Source organism: Capricornis sumatraensis, chromosome 2, assembly GCF_032405125.1.
Source record: "Capricornis sumatraensis isolate serow.1 chromosome 2, serow.2, whole genome shotgun sequence".
NCBI lineage: Eukaryota > Metazoa > Chordata > Mammalia > Artiodactyla > Bovidae > Capricornis > Capricornis sumatraensis.
Genome location: NC_091070.1, coordinates 43,956,949 through 43,974,743, shown reverse-complemented (window position 1 = coordinate 43,974,743; position 17,795 = coordinate 43,956,949). Strand labels below are relative to the sequence as shown.

The 17,795-nt window shown below is 36.0% G+C and overlaps 1 protein-coding gene across 6 annotated transcripts in view; it reads left to right on the top strand.

Annotated features, from left to right (window-relative positions):
- The window catches only part of DMXL2 (Dmx like 2), a 171,298-nt gene that overhangs the window by 76,366 nt on the left and 77,137 nt on the right, over positions 1-17,795 (top strand). For all 6 annotated transcript variants that reach the window (XM_068965082.1, XM_068965081.1, XM_068965079.1 and 3 more), the window contains exons 7-9: positions 12,187-12,365; positions 14,068-14,251; positions 16,728-16,902. In XM_068965082.1, coding sequence (XP_068821183.1) covers positions 12,187-12,365; positions 14,068-14,251; positions 16,728-16,902 — 538 coding nt within the window. The remainder of the gene's footprint in view (positions 1-12,186; positions 12,366-14,067; positions 14,252-16,727; positions 16,903-17,795) is intronic.

Genomic DNA, 17,795 nt, shown 5'->3' with positions numbered 1-17,795 from the left:
TGTTTGCAGATGACATGATCCTTCATGTAGAAAACCCTAAAGACGCCGCCAGAAAATTACTAATCAATGAATATAGTAAAGTTGCAGGATATAAAATCAACACACAGAAATCCCTTGCATTCATATACACTAACAATGAGAAAGCAGAAAGAGAAATTAAGGAAACAATTCCATTTACCATTGTAATGAAAAGAATAAAATACTTAGGAATAAAACTACCTAAAGAAACAAAAGACCTATATATAGAAAACTGTAAAACACTGGTGAAAGAAATCAAAGATGACACAAATAGATGGAGAAATATACCATGTTCATGGATTGGAAGAATCAATATAATAAAAATGAGTATACTACACAGAGCGATCTATAGATTTAATGCAATCTCTATCAAGCTACCAGCAGTATTTTTCACAGAACTAGAACAAATAATTTCACAATTTATATGGAAATACAAAAACCCTCAAATAGCCAAAGCAATCTTGAGAAAGAAGAATGGAACTGGAGGAATCAACCTGTCTGACTTCAGACTACGCTACAAAGTACAGTCATCAAGACAGTATGGTACTGACACAAAGACAGAAATATAGATCAGTGGAACAAAATAGAAAGCCCAGAGATAAATCCACACATATATGGCACCTAATCTTTGACAAAGGAGGCAAGAATATACAATGGAGAAAAAGACAATCTCTTTAACAAGTGGTGCTGGGAAAACTGGTCAACCACTAGTAAAAGAATGAAACTAGAGCACTTTTTAACGCCATACAAAAAAATAAGCTCAAAATGGATTATAAAGATGTAAGACCAGAAACTATAAAACTCCCAGAGGAAAACATAGGCAAAACACTCTCTGACATAAATCACAGCAGGATCCTCTATGACCCAGCTCCCAGAGTAATGGAAATAAAAGCAAAAATAAACAAATGGGACCTAATTAAACTTAAAAGCTTTTGCACAATGAAGGAAACTATAAGCAAGGTGAAAAGACAGCCTTAAGAATGGGAGAAAATAATAGTAAATGAAGCAACTGACAATCTCAAAAATAAGCAACTCCTGCAGCTCAATTCCAGAAAAATAAGTGACCCAATTAAAAAGTGGGCCAAAGAACTAAACAGACATTTCTCCAAAGAAGACATACAAATGGCTAACAAACACATGAAAAGATGCTCAACATCACTCATTATCAGAGAAATGCAAATCAAAACCACAATGAGGTACCATCTCACACCAGTCAGAATGGCTGCTATCAAAAAGTCTACAAACAATAAATGCTGGAGAGATTGAGGAGACAAGGGAACCCTGTTACACTGTTGGTGGGAATGCAAACTAGTACAGCCACTATGGAGAACAGTGTGGAGATACCTTAAAAAAATGGAAATAGAACTGCCATACGACCCAGCAATCCCACTGCTGGGCATACACACTGAGAAAACCAGAATTGAAAGAGACACGTGTACCCCAATGTTCATTGCAGCACTGCTTACAATAGCCAGGACATGGAAACAACCTAGATGTCCATCGACAGACAAATGGATAAGAAAGCTGTGATACATATACACAATGGAATATTACTCAGCTATTAAAAAGAATGCATTAGAATCAGTTCTAATGAGGTGGATGAAACTCGAGCCTATTTTACAGAGTGAAGTAAGTCAGAAAGAAAAACACCCAATACAGTATATTAACGTATACATATGGAATTTAGAAAGATGGTAACAATGACCCTATATGTGAGGCAGCAAAAGAGACACAGAGGTTAAAGAACAGACTTTTGGACTCTGTGGGAGAAGGTAAGGGTGGGATGATTTGAGAATGGCATTGAAACATGTATATTCAGTTCAGTTCAGTTCAGTCACTCAGTTGTGTCTGACTCTTTGCGACCCCATGAATCACAGCATGCCAGGCCTCCCTGTTCATCACCATCTCCCAGAGTTCACTCAGACTCACGTCCATCGAGTCCGTGATGCCATCTAGCCATCTCATCCTCGGTAGTCCCTTTCTCCTACTGCCCCCAATCCCTCCCAGCATCAAAGGCTTTTCCGATGAGTCAGCTCTTCGCATGAGGTGGCCAAAGTACTGGAGTTTCAGCTTCAGCATCGTTCCCTCCAAAGAAATCCCAGGGTTGATCTCCTTCAGAATGGACTGGTTGGATCTCCTTGCAGTCCAAGGGACTCTCAAGAGTCTTCTCCAACACCACAGTTCAAAAGCATCAATTGTTCGGCGCTCAGCCTTCTTCACAGTCCAACTCTCACATCCATACATGACCACAGGAAAAAGCATAGTCTTGACTAGACGGACCTTTGTTGGAAAAGTAATGTCTCTGCTTTTTAGTATGCTGTCTAGGTTGGTCATAACTTTTCTTCCAAGGAATAAGTGTCTTTTAATTTCATGGCTGCAGTCACCATCTGCGGTGATTTTGGAGCCCAAAAAATAAAGTCTGACACTGTTTCCACTGTTTCCCCATCTATTTCCCATGAAGTGATGGGACCAGATGCCATGATCTTCGTTTTCTGAATGTTGAGCTTTAAGCCAACTTTTTCACTCTCCTCTTTCACTTTCATCAAGAGGCTTTTTAGCTCCTCTTCACTTTCTGCCATAAGGGTGGTGTCATCTGCATATCTGAGGTTATTGATATTTCTCCTGGCAATCTTGATTCCAGCTTGTGTTTCTTCTAGTCCAGCGTTTCTCACGATGTACTCTGCATATAAGTTAAATAAGCAGGGTGACAATATACAGCCTTGACGTATACCTTTTCCTGTTTGGAACCAGTCTGTTGTTCCATGTCCAGTTCTAACTGTTGCTTCCTGACCTGCATACAGATTTCTCAAGAGGCAGGTCAGGTGGTCTGATATTGTCATCTCTTGAAGAATTTTCCACAGTTTATTGTGATCCACACAGTCAAAGGCTTTGGCATAGTCAATAAAGCAGAAATAGATGTTTTTCTGGAACTCTCTTGCTTTTTCCATGATCCAGTGGATGTTGGCAATTTGATCTCTGGTTCCTCTGCCTTTTCTAAAACCAGCTTGAAGATCGGGGAGTTATTACCCTATATATATTACCCTATGTGAAATAGATTGCCAGTCCAGGTTTGATGCATGAGACAGGGTGCTCAGGGCTGGTGCACTGGGTTGACCCTGAGGGATGGGATGGGGAGGGAGGTGGGAGGGGGGTTCAGGATGGGGAACACATGTACACCCATGGCTGATTCATGTAAATGTATGGCAAAAGCCACTATAATATTGTCATTAGCCTCCAATTAAATAAATTTTTAAAAATTTAAAAAAAGATAAATCTATTGTAGATATTTCCTCCCAGATTATGAGTTGCTTTTTAATTTTTTTAAATGGTGTCTTCTGATGTATGTTGTTCAGTCACTCAGTTGTGTCCAAGTTTTTGTGATCCCATGGACTGCAGCTTGCCAGACTTCCCTGTCCTTCACCATTCTCCTGGAGTTTGCTCAAACTCATGTCCATTGAGTTGGCTGTGCCATCCAACAAGTTCGTCTTCTGTTGTCCCCTTCTCCTCCTGCCTTTGATCTATCTCTGCATCAGGGTCTTTTCCAGTGAGTCAGCTCTTCTCATTATGTGGCCAAAGTATTGGAGCTTCAGCTTCTGCATCAGTCCTTCCAATGAATATTCAGGGTAGATTTCCTTTGGGATTGACTGGTTTGATCTCCTTGCTGTCCAAGGGACTCTCAAGAATCTTCTCCAGCACCACAGTTCAAAGGCATCAATTCTTTGGCACTCAGCCTTTTTTTATTGTCCTGCTCTCTTATTTGTGCATGACTACAAGAAAAACCATAGCTTTGACTGTACACACCTTTGCAGGCAAAATAATGCCTTTGCTGTTTAATACACTCTCTAGGTTTGTCTTGCTTTTCTTCCAAGGAGCAAGCGTCTTTTAATTTCATGGCTGCAGTCACCATCCACAGTGGATTTGGAATCCAAGAAAATAAAGCCTGTCACTGTTTCCATTTTTTCTCCATCTATTTGCCATGAAGTGGTGGGACCATATACCATGATCTTTTGATGTGTAGAAGTTTTTAATTTTGAAGAAATCCAACATAATTTTTTAAATATTGGTTTGTGCTTTTTATGGCCTAGATTTAAAAAATTCTTTGTCATTAAAAAAATTTTTTTTGTCTATCCTGAAATCACAAAGATACTTTACTATGTTTTCTCTTAGAAGTTTTACAGTTTAAAAGAATATATATATATATATATATATATATATATTATTGAAGTATAGTTGACTTACACTGTTCCAAGTGCACAGTAAGGTGATTCAATTATAAAAATACATATATATTATTTTTCAAATTATTTTCTATCATAGGTTATTATAAGATATTGACTATAGTTCCCTATGTTATACAGTAAACCTTTGTTGCTTATTGCATATCTGTTTTTTTATTAGAAATATAGCATTGTACTCATACTAAGTCAAACAAGTGGAATGAAAATATAACTTTTTTTAGTTAGGCAAAAATTGATAAGTTTTCTAATATATATTGTACATATTTATATATATACAAAAGCTTTACTACAGTTGATACAGGCTTGAAAAAGAATAGCAAAAAAAAAAAGATGGAGAAATTGGAGAACATAAACTAAATGAAATGGGAGCAATGAATATGAAATAGAAAAAGTGAAACATACTAGATAAAAATAAATGATCATCATATAGTCCAGTTGTTTTTAAACAGGACTGTTCATTAGAAACATATCTGGAGCTCTGGAGAAAAAAAGCAATGCCTGAGTATTTGTATTTTTCAAAAAATTTCAAGATAATTCTAATATGAATCTGGATTTTAAAAAGTGATTACAGGCTTTCTTATTAGATCCTAGTTTTGGTTATATAGAGTTCTTATTTTTCTGTTGACCAAATAAGTCAGTGATATTAAGTGAGAAGTAGTTATATCATCACAATAGTGAAAGATGTTTATTAGTTTTCACAGTCAATAGCCAGGCAAAAAATAATTACAATTGCAATTCATAATGGGAACGTGATTAACTTAACAATATAAGACAATTTTGGGGAGGGTGTCAAGTAGAGTGTTGTGGTAAGTGGAAGTGCATACATGCACGTGTTTTCATCTCCCAGCCAGTCTATGTCTTTTGGTTGGTGCATTTAATCCATTTACATTTAAGGGAATTAAAAACTCAGCAGTGGCCACAGGACTGGAAAAGGTCAGTTTTCATTCCAATCCGAAAGAAAGGCAATGCCAAAGAATGCTCAAACTATTGCACAGTTGCACTCATCTCACACACTAGTAAAGTAATGCTCAAAATTCTCCAAGCCAGGCTTCAGCAATACGTGAACTGTGAACTTCCAGATGTTCAAGGTGGTTTTAGAAAAGACAGACGAACCAGAGATCAAATTGCCAACATCTGCTGGATCATCGAAAAAACAAGAGAGTTGCAGAAAAAACATCTATTTCTGCTTTATTGACTGTGCCAAAGCCTTTGACTGTGTGGATCACAATAAACTGTGGAAAATTCTGAAAGAGATGGGAGTACCAGACCACCTGACCTGCCTCTTGAGAAACCGATATGGTTTCTGTCTTCTCTCTGATGGATAAAGGCTGAGGCTTCTGTAAGCATCTTGATGGGAGGGAGTGGCATGGGAAAAACTGGATCTTGCTCTGGTGGGCAAGGCCTTGCTCAGTAAAGCTTTAATCCAATTATCTGCTGATGGGTGGAGTTGCACTGTTCCCTGGTAGTTGTTTGGCGTGAGGTAACCAAGTCTGTGGGCTCTATGGTTGGGTTAACGGTGAACTTCAAAAGGGTTTGTGCCAAGGGAAAGCTTCCAGTGCCCCTGTCCTTGTGGTGAGCCGCTGCTGACCCATGCCTCCACAGGAGGCCCTCCAACACTAGCACATAGTTTTGGTTCAGTCTCCTGTGAGGTCACTGCTTCTCTCCCCTAGGTCTTGGCGCATGCAAAATTTTGTTTTTGCCTTTCCAGGCTGGAGTCTCTTGTTTCCCCAGTCCTTTGTAAGTCCTGTAATCAAATCCTACTGGCCCTCAACACCAGATTCCCTGGGGAGTCCAGTCCCTTTGTCAAATCCCTAGTCTGGGAAGCCTGATGTTGGGTTCAGAGCCTTCACAACAGTGTGTGAACTTCTTTGATATTATTGTTATCCAGTCTGTGTGTCACACACTTGTCAGATATGGGATTTGATTTTATCGTCATTGTGCTCCTCTGACCATCTGCTGTGGCTTCTTCTTTGTCTTTGGACATTGGGTATCTTTTTTTGGTGGGTTCCAGTGTCCTGTCAATCATTGTTCAACAGCTAGTTACTCTTTTAGTGCTCTCACAAGAGGACATGAGTGTATGTCCTTCTACTCCACCATCTTGAACCAGAAGCCCTTAGAGTTTTGATTTTTACATTTTGGGATTCTTTTTTTTTTTTTTGCATTTGGTTTGAAGTCAGTTTTTTCCCAAAGGGATATCAAGATAATTCCAGTTACATTTTGAAAAGAGAATCCATTCTCCATTGAATGTCCTAGACAACTTTGTTGAGAATCAGTTTTCCATACATATGTGGATCTGTTCTTGGCTTCCTTATTTTGTTCCATATATGTTAACACACACGTTTGTGTGTGTGTGTGTGTGTGTGTGTGTGTGTGTATATATATATGCCTTTATGCTAATGATATGTGTCTTGATTACAATGACTTTATAGTTAGCTTTGAAATTGAGTAGTATGACTCCTCTAACTTTTTTTTTCCTCTTTGGGAATTATATTTATTAAATAAAATACTTCTATGAACATATATACTCCTCAGCTGTTCTTTTTTTTGAACTTTTATTTTGTATTGGAGTATAGTTGATCATACACTCCTTATTGCCAAATTCAGACTTAAAGTGAAGAAAGTGGGGAAAACCACTAGACCATTCAGGTATGACCTAAATCAAATCCCTTATGACTATACAGTGGAAGTGAGAAATAGATTTAAGGGCTTAGATCTGATAGAGTGCCTGATGAACTGTGGACAGAGGTTCATGGCATTGTACAGGAGACAGGGATCAAGACTATCTCCAAGAAAAAGAAATGCAAAAAAGCAAAATGGCTGTCTGAGGAGGCCTTACAAATAGCTGTGAAAAGAAGAGAAGTGAAAAAGCAAAGGAGAAAAGGAAAGATATACCCATTTGAATGCAGAGTTCCAAAGAATAGCAAGGAGAGATAAGAAAGGCTTCCTCAGTGATCAATGCAAGGAAATAGAGGAAAACAATAGACTGGGAAAGACCAAATATCTCTTCAAGAAAATTAGAGATACCAAGGGAACATTTCATGCACAGATGGACTCAATAAAGGATGGCAAGAACACACAGAAGAACTGTCCAAAAAAGATCTTCAAGACCCAGATAATCATGATGGTGTGTGATCACTGACACTCACCTAAAGCCAGACATCCTGGAATGTGAAGTCAAGTGGGCCTTAGGAAGCATCACTATGAACAAAGCTAGTGGAGGTGATGGAATTCCAGTAGAGCTATTTCAAATCCTGAAAGATGATGCTGTGAAAGTGTTGCACTCAATATGCCAGCAAATGTGGAAAACTCAGCAGTGGCCACAGGACTGGAAAAAGTTTTCATTCCAATCCCAAAGAAAGGCAATGCCAAAGAATGCTCAAACTACCGCACAGTTGCATTCATCTCACATGCTAGTAAAGTGATGCTTAAAATTCTCCCAAGCCAGGCTTCAGCAATACATGAACCTTGAACTTCCAGATGTTCAAGCTGGTTTTAGAAAAGGCAGAGGAACCAGAGTTAAATTGCCAACATCCTCTGGATCATGGAAAAAGCAAGAGAGTTCCACAAAAACATCTATTTCTGCTTTATTGACTGTGCCAAAGCCCTTGACTATGTGGATCACAATAAACTGTGGAAAATTCTGAAAGAGATGGGAATATCAGACCCTGGACATGAACAATAGACTGTTTCCAGATAGGAAAAGGAGTATGTCAAGGCTGTATATTGTCACCCTGCTTATTGAACTTAAATGCAGAGTACATCATGAGAAATGCTGGGCTGGAAGAAGCACAAGCTGGAATCAAGATTGCCACGAGAAATATCAATAACCTCAGATATGCAGATGACACCACCCTTATGGCAGAAAGTGAAGAGGAACTCAAAAGCCTCTTGAAGAAAGTGAAAGAGGAGAGTGAAAAAGTTGGCTTAAAGCTCAACATTCAGAAAACGAAGATCATGGCATCCAGTCCTATCACTTCATCGCCAATTGATGGGGAAACAGTGAAAACAGTGTCAGACTTTATTTTGGGGGGCTCCAAAATAACTGCAGATGGTGATTGCAGTCATGAAATTAAAAGACGCTTACTCCTTGGAAGGAAAGTTATGACCAGGTAAGACAGCATATTCAAAAGCAGAGACATTACTTTGTCAACAAAGTTCCATCTAGTCAAGGCTATGGTTTTTCCAGTAGTCATGTATGGATGTGAGAGTTGGCCTATAAAGAAAGGTGAGCACCAAAGAATTGATGCTTTTGAACTGTGGTGTTGGAGAAGACTCTTGAGAGTCCCTTGGACTTCAAGGAGGTCCAACCAGTCTATCCTAAAGGAAATCAGACCTGGGTGTTCTTTGGAAGGACTGATACTGAAGCTGAAACTCCAGTACTTTGGCCACCTCATGCGAAGAGCTGACTCATTTGAAAAGACCCTGATGCTGGGAGGGATTGGGGGCTGGAGGAGAAGGGAACGACGGAGGATGAGATGTTTGGATGGCATCACTCACTCAATGGACATGGCTTTGGGCAGACTCCAGCAGTTGGTGATGGATAGGGAGGCTGGTGTGCTACTGTTCATGGGGTCACAAAGAGTCGGACATGACTGAGCAACTGAACTGAACTGATAGTTGATTAAGAATGTTGTGATCGTTTCAGTTGAAAGTGAAGGGAACTAGCCATACATATACGTGTATCCATTCCCCACAAAACGGCCCTCCCTTCCAGACAGTCATACAACACTGAGTAGAGTTCCGGGTGCTATACAGTAGGGCCTTGTCGGTTATCTATTTTAAATATAGCAGTGTGTGCATAACCATCCCAAACTCTGTTTTGAAGTCTGTTATTCCTCTAACTTTTTTCTTTTCAAATATTTTTGGTGGTGCCAGTCCTTTGATTTCCTCACAGATTTTGTCAGTTTCTACCAAAAAAAAAAAAAAACCTGCTGTGATTTTGATAGTGTTTACATTGTATCTCTACAGATCAACTTGAGAAGAATTCTACATTAATAATAGTTGGTCTTCTTATCTACAAATGTGGTATAATTCTCTTTTTATTTAGGCTTTCTTTCTCTGAGCAGCATTTCATCATTTTCAGTGTACACAATTTATCTTTCTAATGTAAAATGTATTTACAGAGATTGAATTTCTAATTATTGGTAACATATAGAAATAGAGTTGATTTTTGAATTTTTAGCCTTAATCTCATGACCTTGGTTATCAGTTCTAGCAGCCTTTTTGGGTAGTTTCCTTAGGATTTTGTGAATAAAGACAGTTTTACTTCTTCCTTCCTAATCCGTATGCCTTTTATTTTTTTCCCTTACCCAATATATCACAAGTACTAGGACATCTAGTCCAATTTGTTGAATAGAAATGATGAGAACAGATGTTCTTTTATTGCTCCCAGTTTTACAGGAAAAGCATTGTCTTTCACCACTATATATGATACAGGTTGAAGGTTTATTGTAGTCACTCAACTTGGTCATGTGATATATTCCCTTTTATTTTATTTCTGTGTGTTGAGAATGTTATTTTTCCTCCATAAATTAGTGTTTACTTTTGTCAAGTGCTTTTTCTGCATATAGTGAGATAATTATGTAAGTTTTGTTTTTCATTCTGTTATCAATAATATGATGAAATGCAGTTACTGATTTTTCCAGTGTTAAACCCACTTCTCTTTGCTGGGATAAACTCCACTTGGTCAAAACTTGTATTTTAACATACTGCTGGATTAAGTTTAAAGGTGTTTGCATCTTTGTTTATGAAACATATTCATATATAGTTTTTTTATGTCTTTGGTTTTGGTGTCTGACTAATAATAATGCTCTTATACAACGAGATCATTTTTTCCTTAATTTTCTGAAACAGTTTGTGAAGGATTGGTGCTATTTCTTCCTTAAATGTTTGGTAAAATTCATCAGTAAAGCCATCTAGGCTAGTATTTTAGTTACAGTTTTAGGGTTTTGTTTTATCCTTTGGTGAGAATATTTCAAATTGTGAATTCAACATCTTTAATAGATGTAGAACTATTCAGGTTTTCTATTTCCTCCTTTGTCAGTTGTTTTGAAATTATCTTTTAAGGGATTTAACATACATTGTTGAATTGATTGGGATAAAATGGTTCATGATATTCCCCAGTTCCTTTGTTGTTTATGGGATCTGTAGTAATGTCCTATCTTTCATTCTTGATAACAGTAATTTGTGTTTCCTCTCTAAATATTTTTGATCACTCTAGATCATAAATTTTATTGATCTTTTCAAAATAGCTTTTGGATTAATTGATTTCTTGACTTTTTTTTGTATTTTATTTCTTTGGTTTTTATTCTTCCTCATCTCTTTAATGTGGGTTCTCTTTGCTCTTCTTTTACTTGATGCTTCAGGTTGAGGCTTAAACCATTGATTTGTGACTTTTCTTCTTTCTTGATTTATAGCATCTAAAGCTATACATTTCCTTCTAAGCACTCATGTAGCTACAACCCCCCAAGTTTGATGTTTTGTTTTTATTTTCCTTCAGTTCAACATATATAAAATTTTCTCGTAATTTAGAAGTGTTTTTGATTAGTTTATAAATACTTGAGAATGTTCTCTCTAATACTGATTTCTGGTTTAATCCTTTGTGGTTTTAGAGTTTTAGATAGTAATATATAAAAGTGTTGAGGCTGCTTCACTAGGGGGGAAGCTAGTGGGAGTAGGAGAAGGGGCTAGATTGCCTTGGTTGTGGAGGCTCTCTGACTTTCCTTTTTGACTCCTTAGGGGCTCTCAGGTACGTTAAGGGTTTTTATGGTACATAATCTGAAACTACTGACATAGATTGTACAGTAAATTTGGGAAGGTGAAAACAATGCTAGGTGAAGAAGGTACTTGGAGGAAATGCATGGTTAAGTGCTTTGCCTCAGAGTAAGTACTTAAAGAGATCTGTTGTGTATATCAGATATCTGAATAAATGACCCCTCAGTAGAAACATACATTATGTAATATATATTGAGAATGAATACTAAGATGGAAAAGAGGCAGAAGTGTTTGTCCAGTTCAGATTAAAATATTTTCACCTATACACACTTTTCAGAAACACATAATTTCATTGTTTCTTAGAGATTGAGATTTTTTTTCCCCATAAATGTTATTTTATTATTTTCCTTTATAAACTTTTCACCATTGAGGATGAAGCACTATAAAAGAGATAGTTCCTGTTAAATAAGATAAAATTGTTTAGGCCTTTTAACAAAATTCTTAGAGCTAAGAAAAATGATTGTCAGTGCCTATTGGTATACCTGTAAATATCTTAAGTGGGCATAAAGGTGGTTCCCAAAAACTGCCTAAATGCCTTCTCATCATAAGAACACATTATGGCCCATGAGCCAAGAATGGATTTTACATTTTTAAATGATTATAAAGAAGAAAAAAAAACACAACAAACACAAAACCAAGAAAAATCTGTATCAGAGGCTGTGTGGTCCACAAAACTTACTTGGCCCTTTACAGGAAAAGTTTGCTGCATCCTGACTTAGAACAAGAAGCAATTTTTTAAAAAAGGTTTGACTCATCCAGAGTGAGATCTCTTCAGAAAGGAGAAAAGAATAACAGTGCCAGATAACATGGCTTCTTTCTTATCCAAGCTATCATCTGGTTTCAGAGTCTTTTGAGTCTTTTCTTTACAGGGAGGACCCTGGTGTATTGAAGTGGGGGAGTTTGGCTTCAATCTCTATTTGAAAACCACCTTTGTGTAGAGAATATAGATAATGAGCATATGGTCCATTTATCCTTCATGAATGATATCATTTAAAGTAAAAAGCATCATTTTATTAATTTAGTTCTGTATTATATATATAAACTTTATATGTGTTTTTAATATATAGGTTAATTTTTAAAGCTTCTGTTCAAACCACTTAAATTTTGAATTGTGTGTATGCAAATTAATTTTACATTGGCCTATATATTTTTACAGGATGATTGTCTTTTGAAAGTGTGGTATCCTATGACTGGTTGGAAGTCTTCAATTATACCTCAGGATCATCATGAAGTGAAAAGGAGACAGGCGTCTACTCAGTTTTCCTTTGTGTATTTGGCACATCCACGAGCTGTAACAGGTTTTTCATGGCGTAAAACTAGCAAGTATATGCCCAGGTTAGACGAGTGTGTCATATAACTTCATTTTGTATACTTATATGTTTATAAAAATAATGAAAACAAAAGTTCTTTTGATTGATATGGTGACAGTTAAGAGCATAGGTTCTGGGTGTCAACTGCCTGAATTCAGATTCTGCTGTTGTTACCAGCTTTGTGAGCTTTTGACTAAAGTTCTTAAGCTCTTTTTGCCCTTGTAGATGAGGGTAGCAATAGTACCTGCCTCAGAGAGTTGTGAGAGACTAAAATATGTGAGTGTGTGTGAATGCTTATACAGGCCTTTGCTCATTGTGTGTGCCCAGGCAGCATTAGCTAGTATTGTCAGTATTAGCAGCAGCAATAGATTCTAAGAAGCAAATGTTTGCAGGTAACAGAAAAGCACACATTAAGGAAGAATAAAACATAGTAATAAACTGTTAGTAATCCACATGCTGGTAAAGTGTAATCACATACAGTGAATAAAGTGTCCCAACTTTTTCTTAAGGCTAGCAACAGAAACTTACCAAATTTTTCTCATTGTTATAGCATCTTTTAAAAGCATTTGAAAGATTAAGCAAGCTATAAAATAGCCTAAACAAATGATTCTTGTATTATATTTAAGTTCTAAAAATGCTTGCTTAGAAATCTGTATTCATTCTTGAGGAAGGGTTATTTCATCTGCTAAGTATATCTGAGCACCATTTGCCCTTGATGGGAAATATAGCACACTCAGTGTGGGGCTCAGTAAATGATAACATGGGGAATGTATACAGTTTTGGAATCTAAATAAAAGGCTATTCTAACTTAATCTGCTTAAGTTATTTGCACATATGGAAAACATTTGCAGAACACTTTACCTTTGACTGAGTCAGAGTCTGTGTAAGCAATTTTTAAACAGGAAAACTTTTTGTGTTTTTTTTTTTTTTTTCCATGATGAGAGGTTAAGTCACTTCAGTTGCTTGATACTGTGACATTTTTGCTTAACTTAATGGAAATTGATTTATAGTTTGAAATTATAGTCTCCTTACAGTTTTATTAATACATTTGTTTCCCTATTTGTAACTATTTAGATTATAAGAAGGATAAAGTGACTACTGTGATAAACCACATAGTTTAATTATAATTAATGATCTTTTATTATGGTCATTCTATAATTTGTAATGACAGAAATGTAGGTTTCCTTTTGCTGTTTTGTTTGTTTTGTTTAGGAGATACTGATCCTCCAGAGCCTTGTTTTCAAGCAGCACATGTATATAATCTGACATTAATTTATTTGTTTCCTTTGTCACCCCCGCTTCCTAGTTTTTATGGTGTTCAGCCATACTGTGTGTGATTTCAAGCTCTTTGATGCTTTTTCTCCACACAGTGTAACTTCTAAAACAGTTGGACGCATACTATAGTTCAGCTATTCAGTGTTTAAGTTTAATGTATTAAGGTGAGTATTGGGCACAGTTAGGTTGTTCTTATTTCATGGTAACAGATTGCATCCTGAGTCCAGCCTGCCACCTTGCAGGTCTGAGCAGGTAATTAATGGGTGTTGGTGAGAGTGTGAAATAGTCAGTAGAAATCTATTATCATTATTGGAAAAATAACTGCAGGTAGATATATTGTTAGTTTTGTACTAATGTCATCTTTAAGCATGAGGAACTAAGTATGAATAGCCTTTAATTTTTGATGGCATTGGTATTCATAGTAACTTCTGTTTATTTCTCTTTATCATTAGAGGTTCTGTCTGTAATGTGTTATTAACTTCATGCCATGATGGTGTCTGCCGGCTCTGGGCAGAAACCTTACTTCCAGAAGACTGTCTTTTGGGTGAGCAGATTTGTGAGACTACCACTTCTAGTGTTTCCAGCAACCTTACTCGTGCTGGAAAACAGAAAGACAGAATACAGCATGCTCTTGAGGTATTGTATTATATAAAACAGTAAATGAATCTTGAAGATAATGTGTCATGTAAAAGTCCTTGAAATTGGTTGTAATTAAAAATATTTTGTGGGGAATTCCCTCATGGTCCAGTGGTTAGGACTAGGTGCTTTCTCTTCCAGGGCCCAGGTTCAGTCCCTGGTCAGGGAAATAAGATCTTACAAGCTGCATGGCACAGCCAAAAGATAAAAAAATAAAATACCACAATAACCTTTAAAAAATAAACAGAAATATTTTGCTTTTGTTTCATGAGGACTGAATTTTACCAACTAAAAGTGACTTATAATTAGAAAATAAAGTTAAAAATGACTGAATAAGAATAAAAGTGTTAAGATATTAAGTGAACTTATATAATTGCATAATTTTCATGGTTTACTATTTTGAAAGTGAAATATTTCTAATTTTTAAATATACTATAAAAGTGCTTTCTAAGAAGTTAGATTTTTATAATATAGTGTGAACTATTGTGCCCATTATGATTAGGGAATAAAATGAGATAAATGTATTACTTATGCTTGTTCTAAAATTAGATTAGGAAAAATAAAAAAAATGAGTTTATAATCCAACTCTTCCAGTGTGTGTGTTTGTGCATTTTTTTTCTTTATAAGATTGAGATTGTAGTAATGTTTTATAACTTGCTTTTTATACTTAATGTGTTATAAATATCTCTCTACATTACTAATTATACTTTTACATTGCATATTTATATGAACACTTTAATGGTTGCATAGCCAAAGTGGTTTTTGCATTTTCAGCAGGCAGAAGTATTTTGGGGGTTTGATAGGCTTAAGGATATGGTCCTTTAAAATTTTATATAAAGTAGTCCTGCTCTGATACTATCTGTAATTAGGCAATATTTATACATTTTTTTCAACATTTAAATCATAAATTAAAAGAAGTCAGAACAGAGTTATAGTATGTTTTGATATTGATTGCAATTTAGTAGGGAAAAGTATTTTATTTACTAGATGTTTACAATAATTTATATATACTTCTGTAACATTTTATCGTTAAACTATATATAAGCTTTTGGAGGCTTAAGGACTTTCAGATATTTTTGCATCCCGCATGTTACCTAATATATTACTTTTCAAGTATTTGTTAAACTTAATTACTGCCACATACAGTAAAAGCAAAAATGTAATATGTAATCAGTGATTTGACAGTTTTGCACTCTTTTAATAAAATGTTGTTCAATAGTAGTGTTAAAATTGTTTTTAATAGAAAAAGCCTGATTACTTGACTTACAAGCTATTTTGCTTTCTAACACCCTTCCCTACAAAACTCCTAACTGTAAGGTATATATAATTCTATTTATAGTTAAATTATACCTTTTGTTTCTAGGAGAAAATAATTGGCCTTGCCAATCTAATTTAAAATAATGATAAATGTCAAAGGTCGAGTGAAAATAATTTGATAGGTATAATCAAAGAAATAAACAGGGAGACCAGAGACAGAGGACACACCATAGAACTGATACTGTTTTTCACACGAAAAGGGACAAGAGCTGTGGAATTGAAAGGACGGTGCAGATATTTTACCTTAACACAGAAATAACTGAAAGGATGCTACATTTTATTTAACTAAATGTGAGGAATAAATGAAAAGAATGGTATATTATTAAATATTATTAGGCATGGTTTTGGGGGTGGTTATGTGACACAATAAGGAAGTGCCATGAGGTGGAGTTATGATGTGGAGAAAAGATGGTGCCAAGAGTTGACATGGCCCCATATCAGAATAGTTCAGATGATGGGGTATGTCAGTATAGAATTTTTATCATAGATACCTATCACAATTTAAGCAAATTCCATAGGTCATCACTTTCATGAGGTCTTTTCTGGCTACCCTAAGTTAAGGTTTCCCGTTGTTATTCTGTATTTTTGTACCCTCTTTTTGTCTTTATAATAGAGGTTAGATGTGATTATTTAGCTGGCTGTGTAGTTCTTGGGTCTGCCCTGGTGGCTCAGAAGGTAAAGAATCTGCCTGCAATGCAGGAGACCTGGGTTTGATCCCTGGGTCAGGAAGATCTCCTGGAGAAGGAAATTGTAACCCACTTTGATATTCTTGCCTAGAGAACAGTGAGAATTTTGAGGAGGAATATTCTTTCTAGTAGGAAGATTTGGAATTTTTTTTAAACACTCATATGACTAGTAAATTTCATCTCAGTACTGGGATATCCCCCCAAAACTAGACTTTGGATTCCTAATCTTTATAGCAGTTTCTGTAGATAATAAATGTTTTTGAGCAACTGCTGCCCTGAACTATAAAATTTGCAAGGCCAATGGAGAATATATTCAGAGTTGTTCTATTGTAGTTAAATTTTCCTATAAGATAGGTTTTACAGAAAGGAAAATTATAAGGTCCTTAATTATCAAAAGTACTTTGATCAGCATTAGTTAGACTTCCCAGACTTAGTAATTATTCCCAGATTTAGTAATTATTTTTCTGTTTTAGACAATACACCATTTGAAAAATTTAAGAAAAGGACAAAGGAGATCTTCTGTTCTTGTAACTCACACTGAATTAAAGCCTGACCAGACGACAACACATGAAGTTCAAAGACATATTTCCCACCACGCAAATGCGCTGTGTCATTTTCACATTGCAGCAAGCATCAACCCCACCACAGGTAAAGGATAGTAAAGTTTTACTTACTATCTGCTGAAATAAGATAAATAAATAGAAAAGTAGGACTACTTTTATAACCTGTTTTTAATTTTATATTAATACTCCATGTTTCCTTTTAAAAATACTTCTTAATTAGAATAGAAATATAAGATGCCATTTCTTAAATTGAGACTGTGATTCTCAGGGAATAATTTCAGATAAGTATTTTTGAACACCTTAGTTTGTCTAGAATATAGCAAAGTTTCTAAGTAAATTAGAGCTTTAGTTGAACCTGGGGATGAACAGAACTGGCAGCATGGTTAATTAGTGTGATATTCCTTCCTTCCTTCAGTATTTTCACTATTATTCTCTCTTCTCAACTCTTCTTTATAACTATGTTTGTATAGTTTCCTTTATATTTCAGCATATCTTGTTTTATACTCTCATACACTTTCTTGTCCTGCATTCAAGATAGTTTTTCTTCTAACCTTTATATTTTATTTTTGCTTTTTTCTTCCCCTATAGTTGAGAAGTATTTTGAGGCAGGTTCATTGTTGGTAAGAGCATATTTAAAACTTCTGTTTAAGTCATTGTTTTCTTTCTGCATGAAAAACGTGATAAGGCCTAGGAGTTTCATATTATATTGCTAGAAGAACTGTATTTGTACAAAGTTATAGGAGGGATTTATCTGGGCTTCCCAGATGGTGCAGTGGGTAAAGAATCTACCCACCAATACAGGAGATGCAGGAGATGTGGGTTTGATCCCTGGGTTGGGAAGATCCCCTGGAGGAGAAAATGGCAAGCCACTCCAGTATTCTTGCTTGGAAAATTCCTTGGACAGAGGAGCCTGGCAGGCTACATCCATGGACTCACAGAGAGTCAGACATGACTGAGCATGCGCACATGTGGTTATGG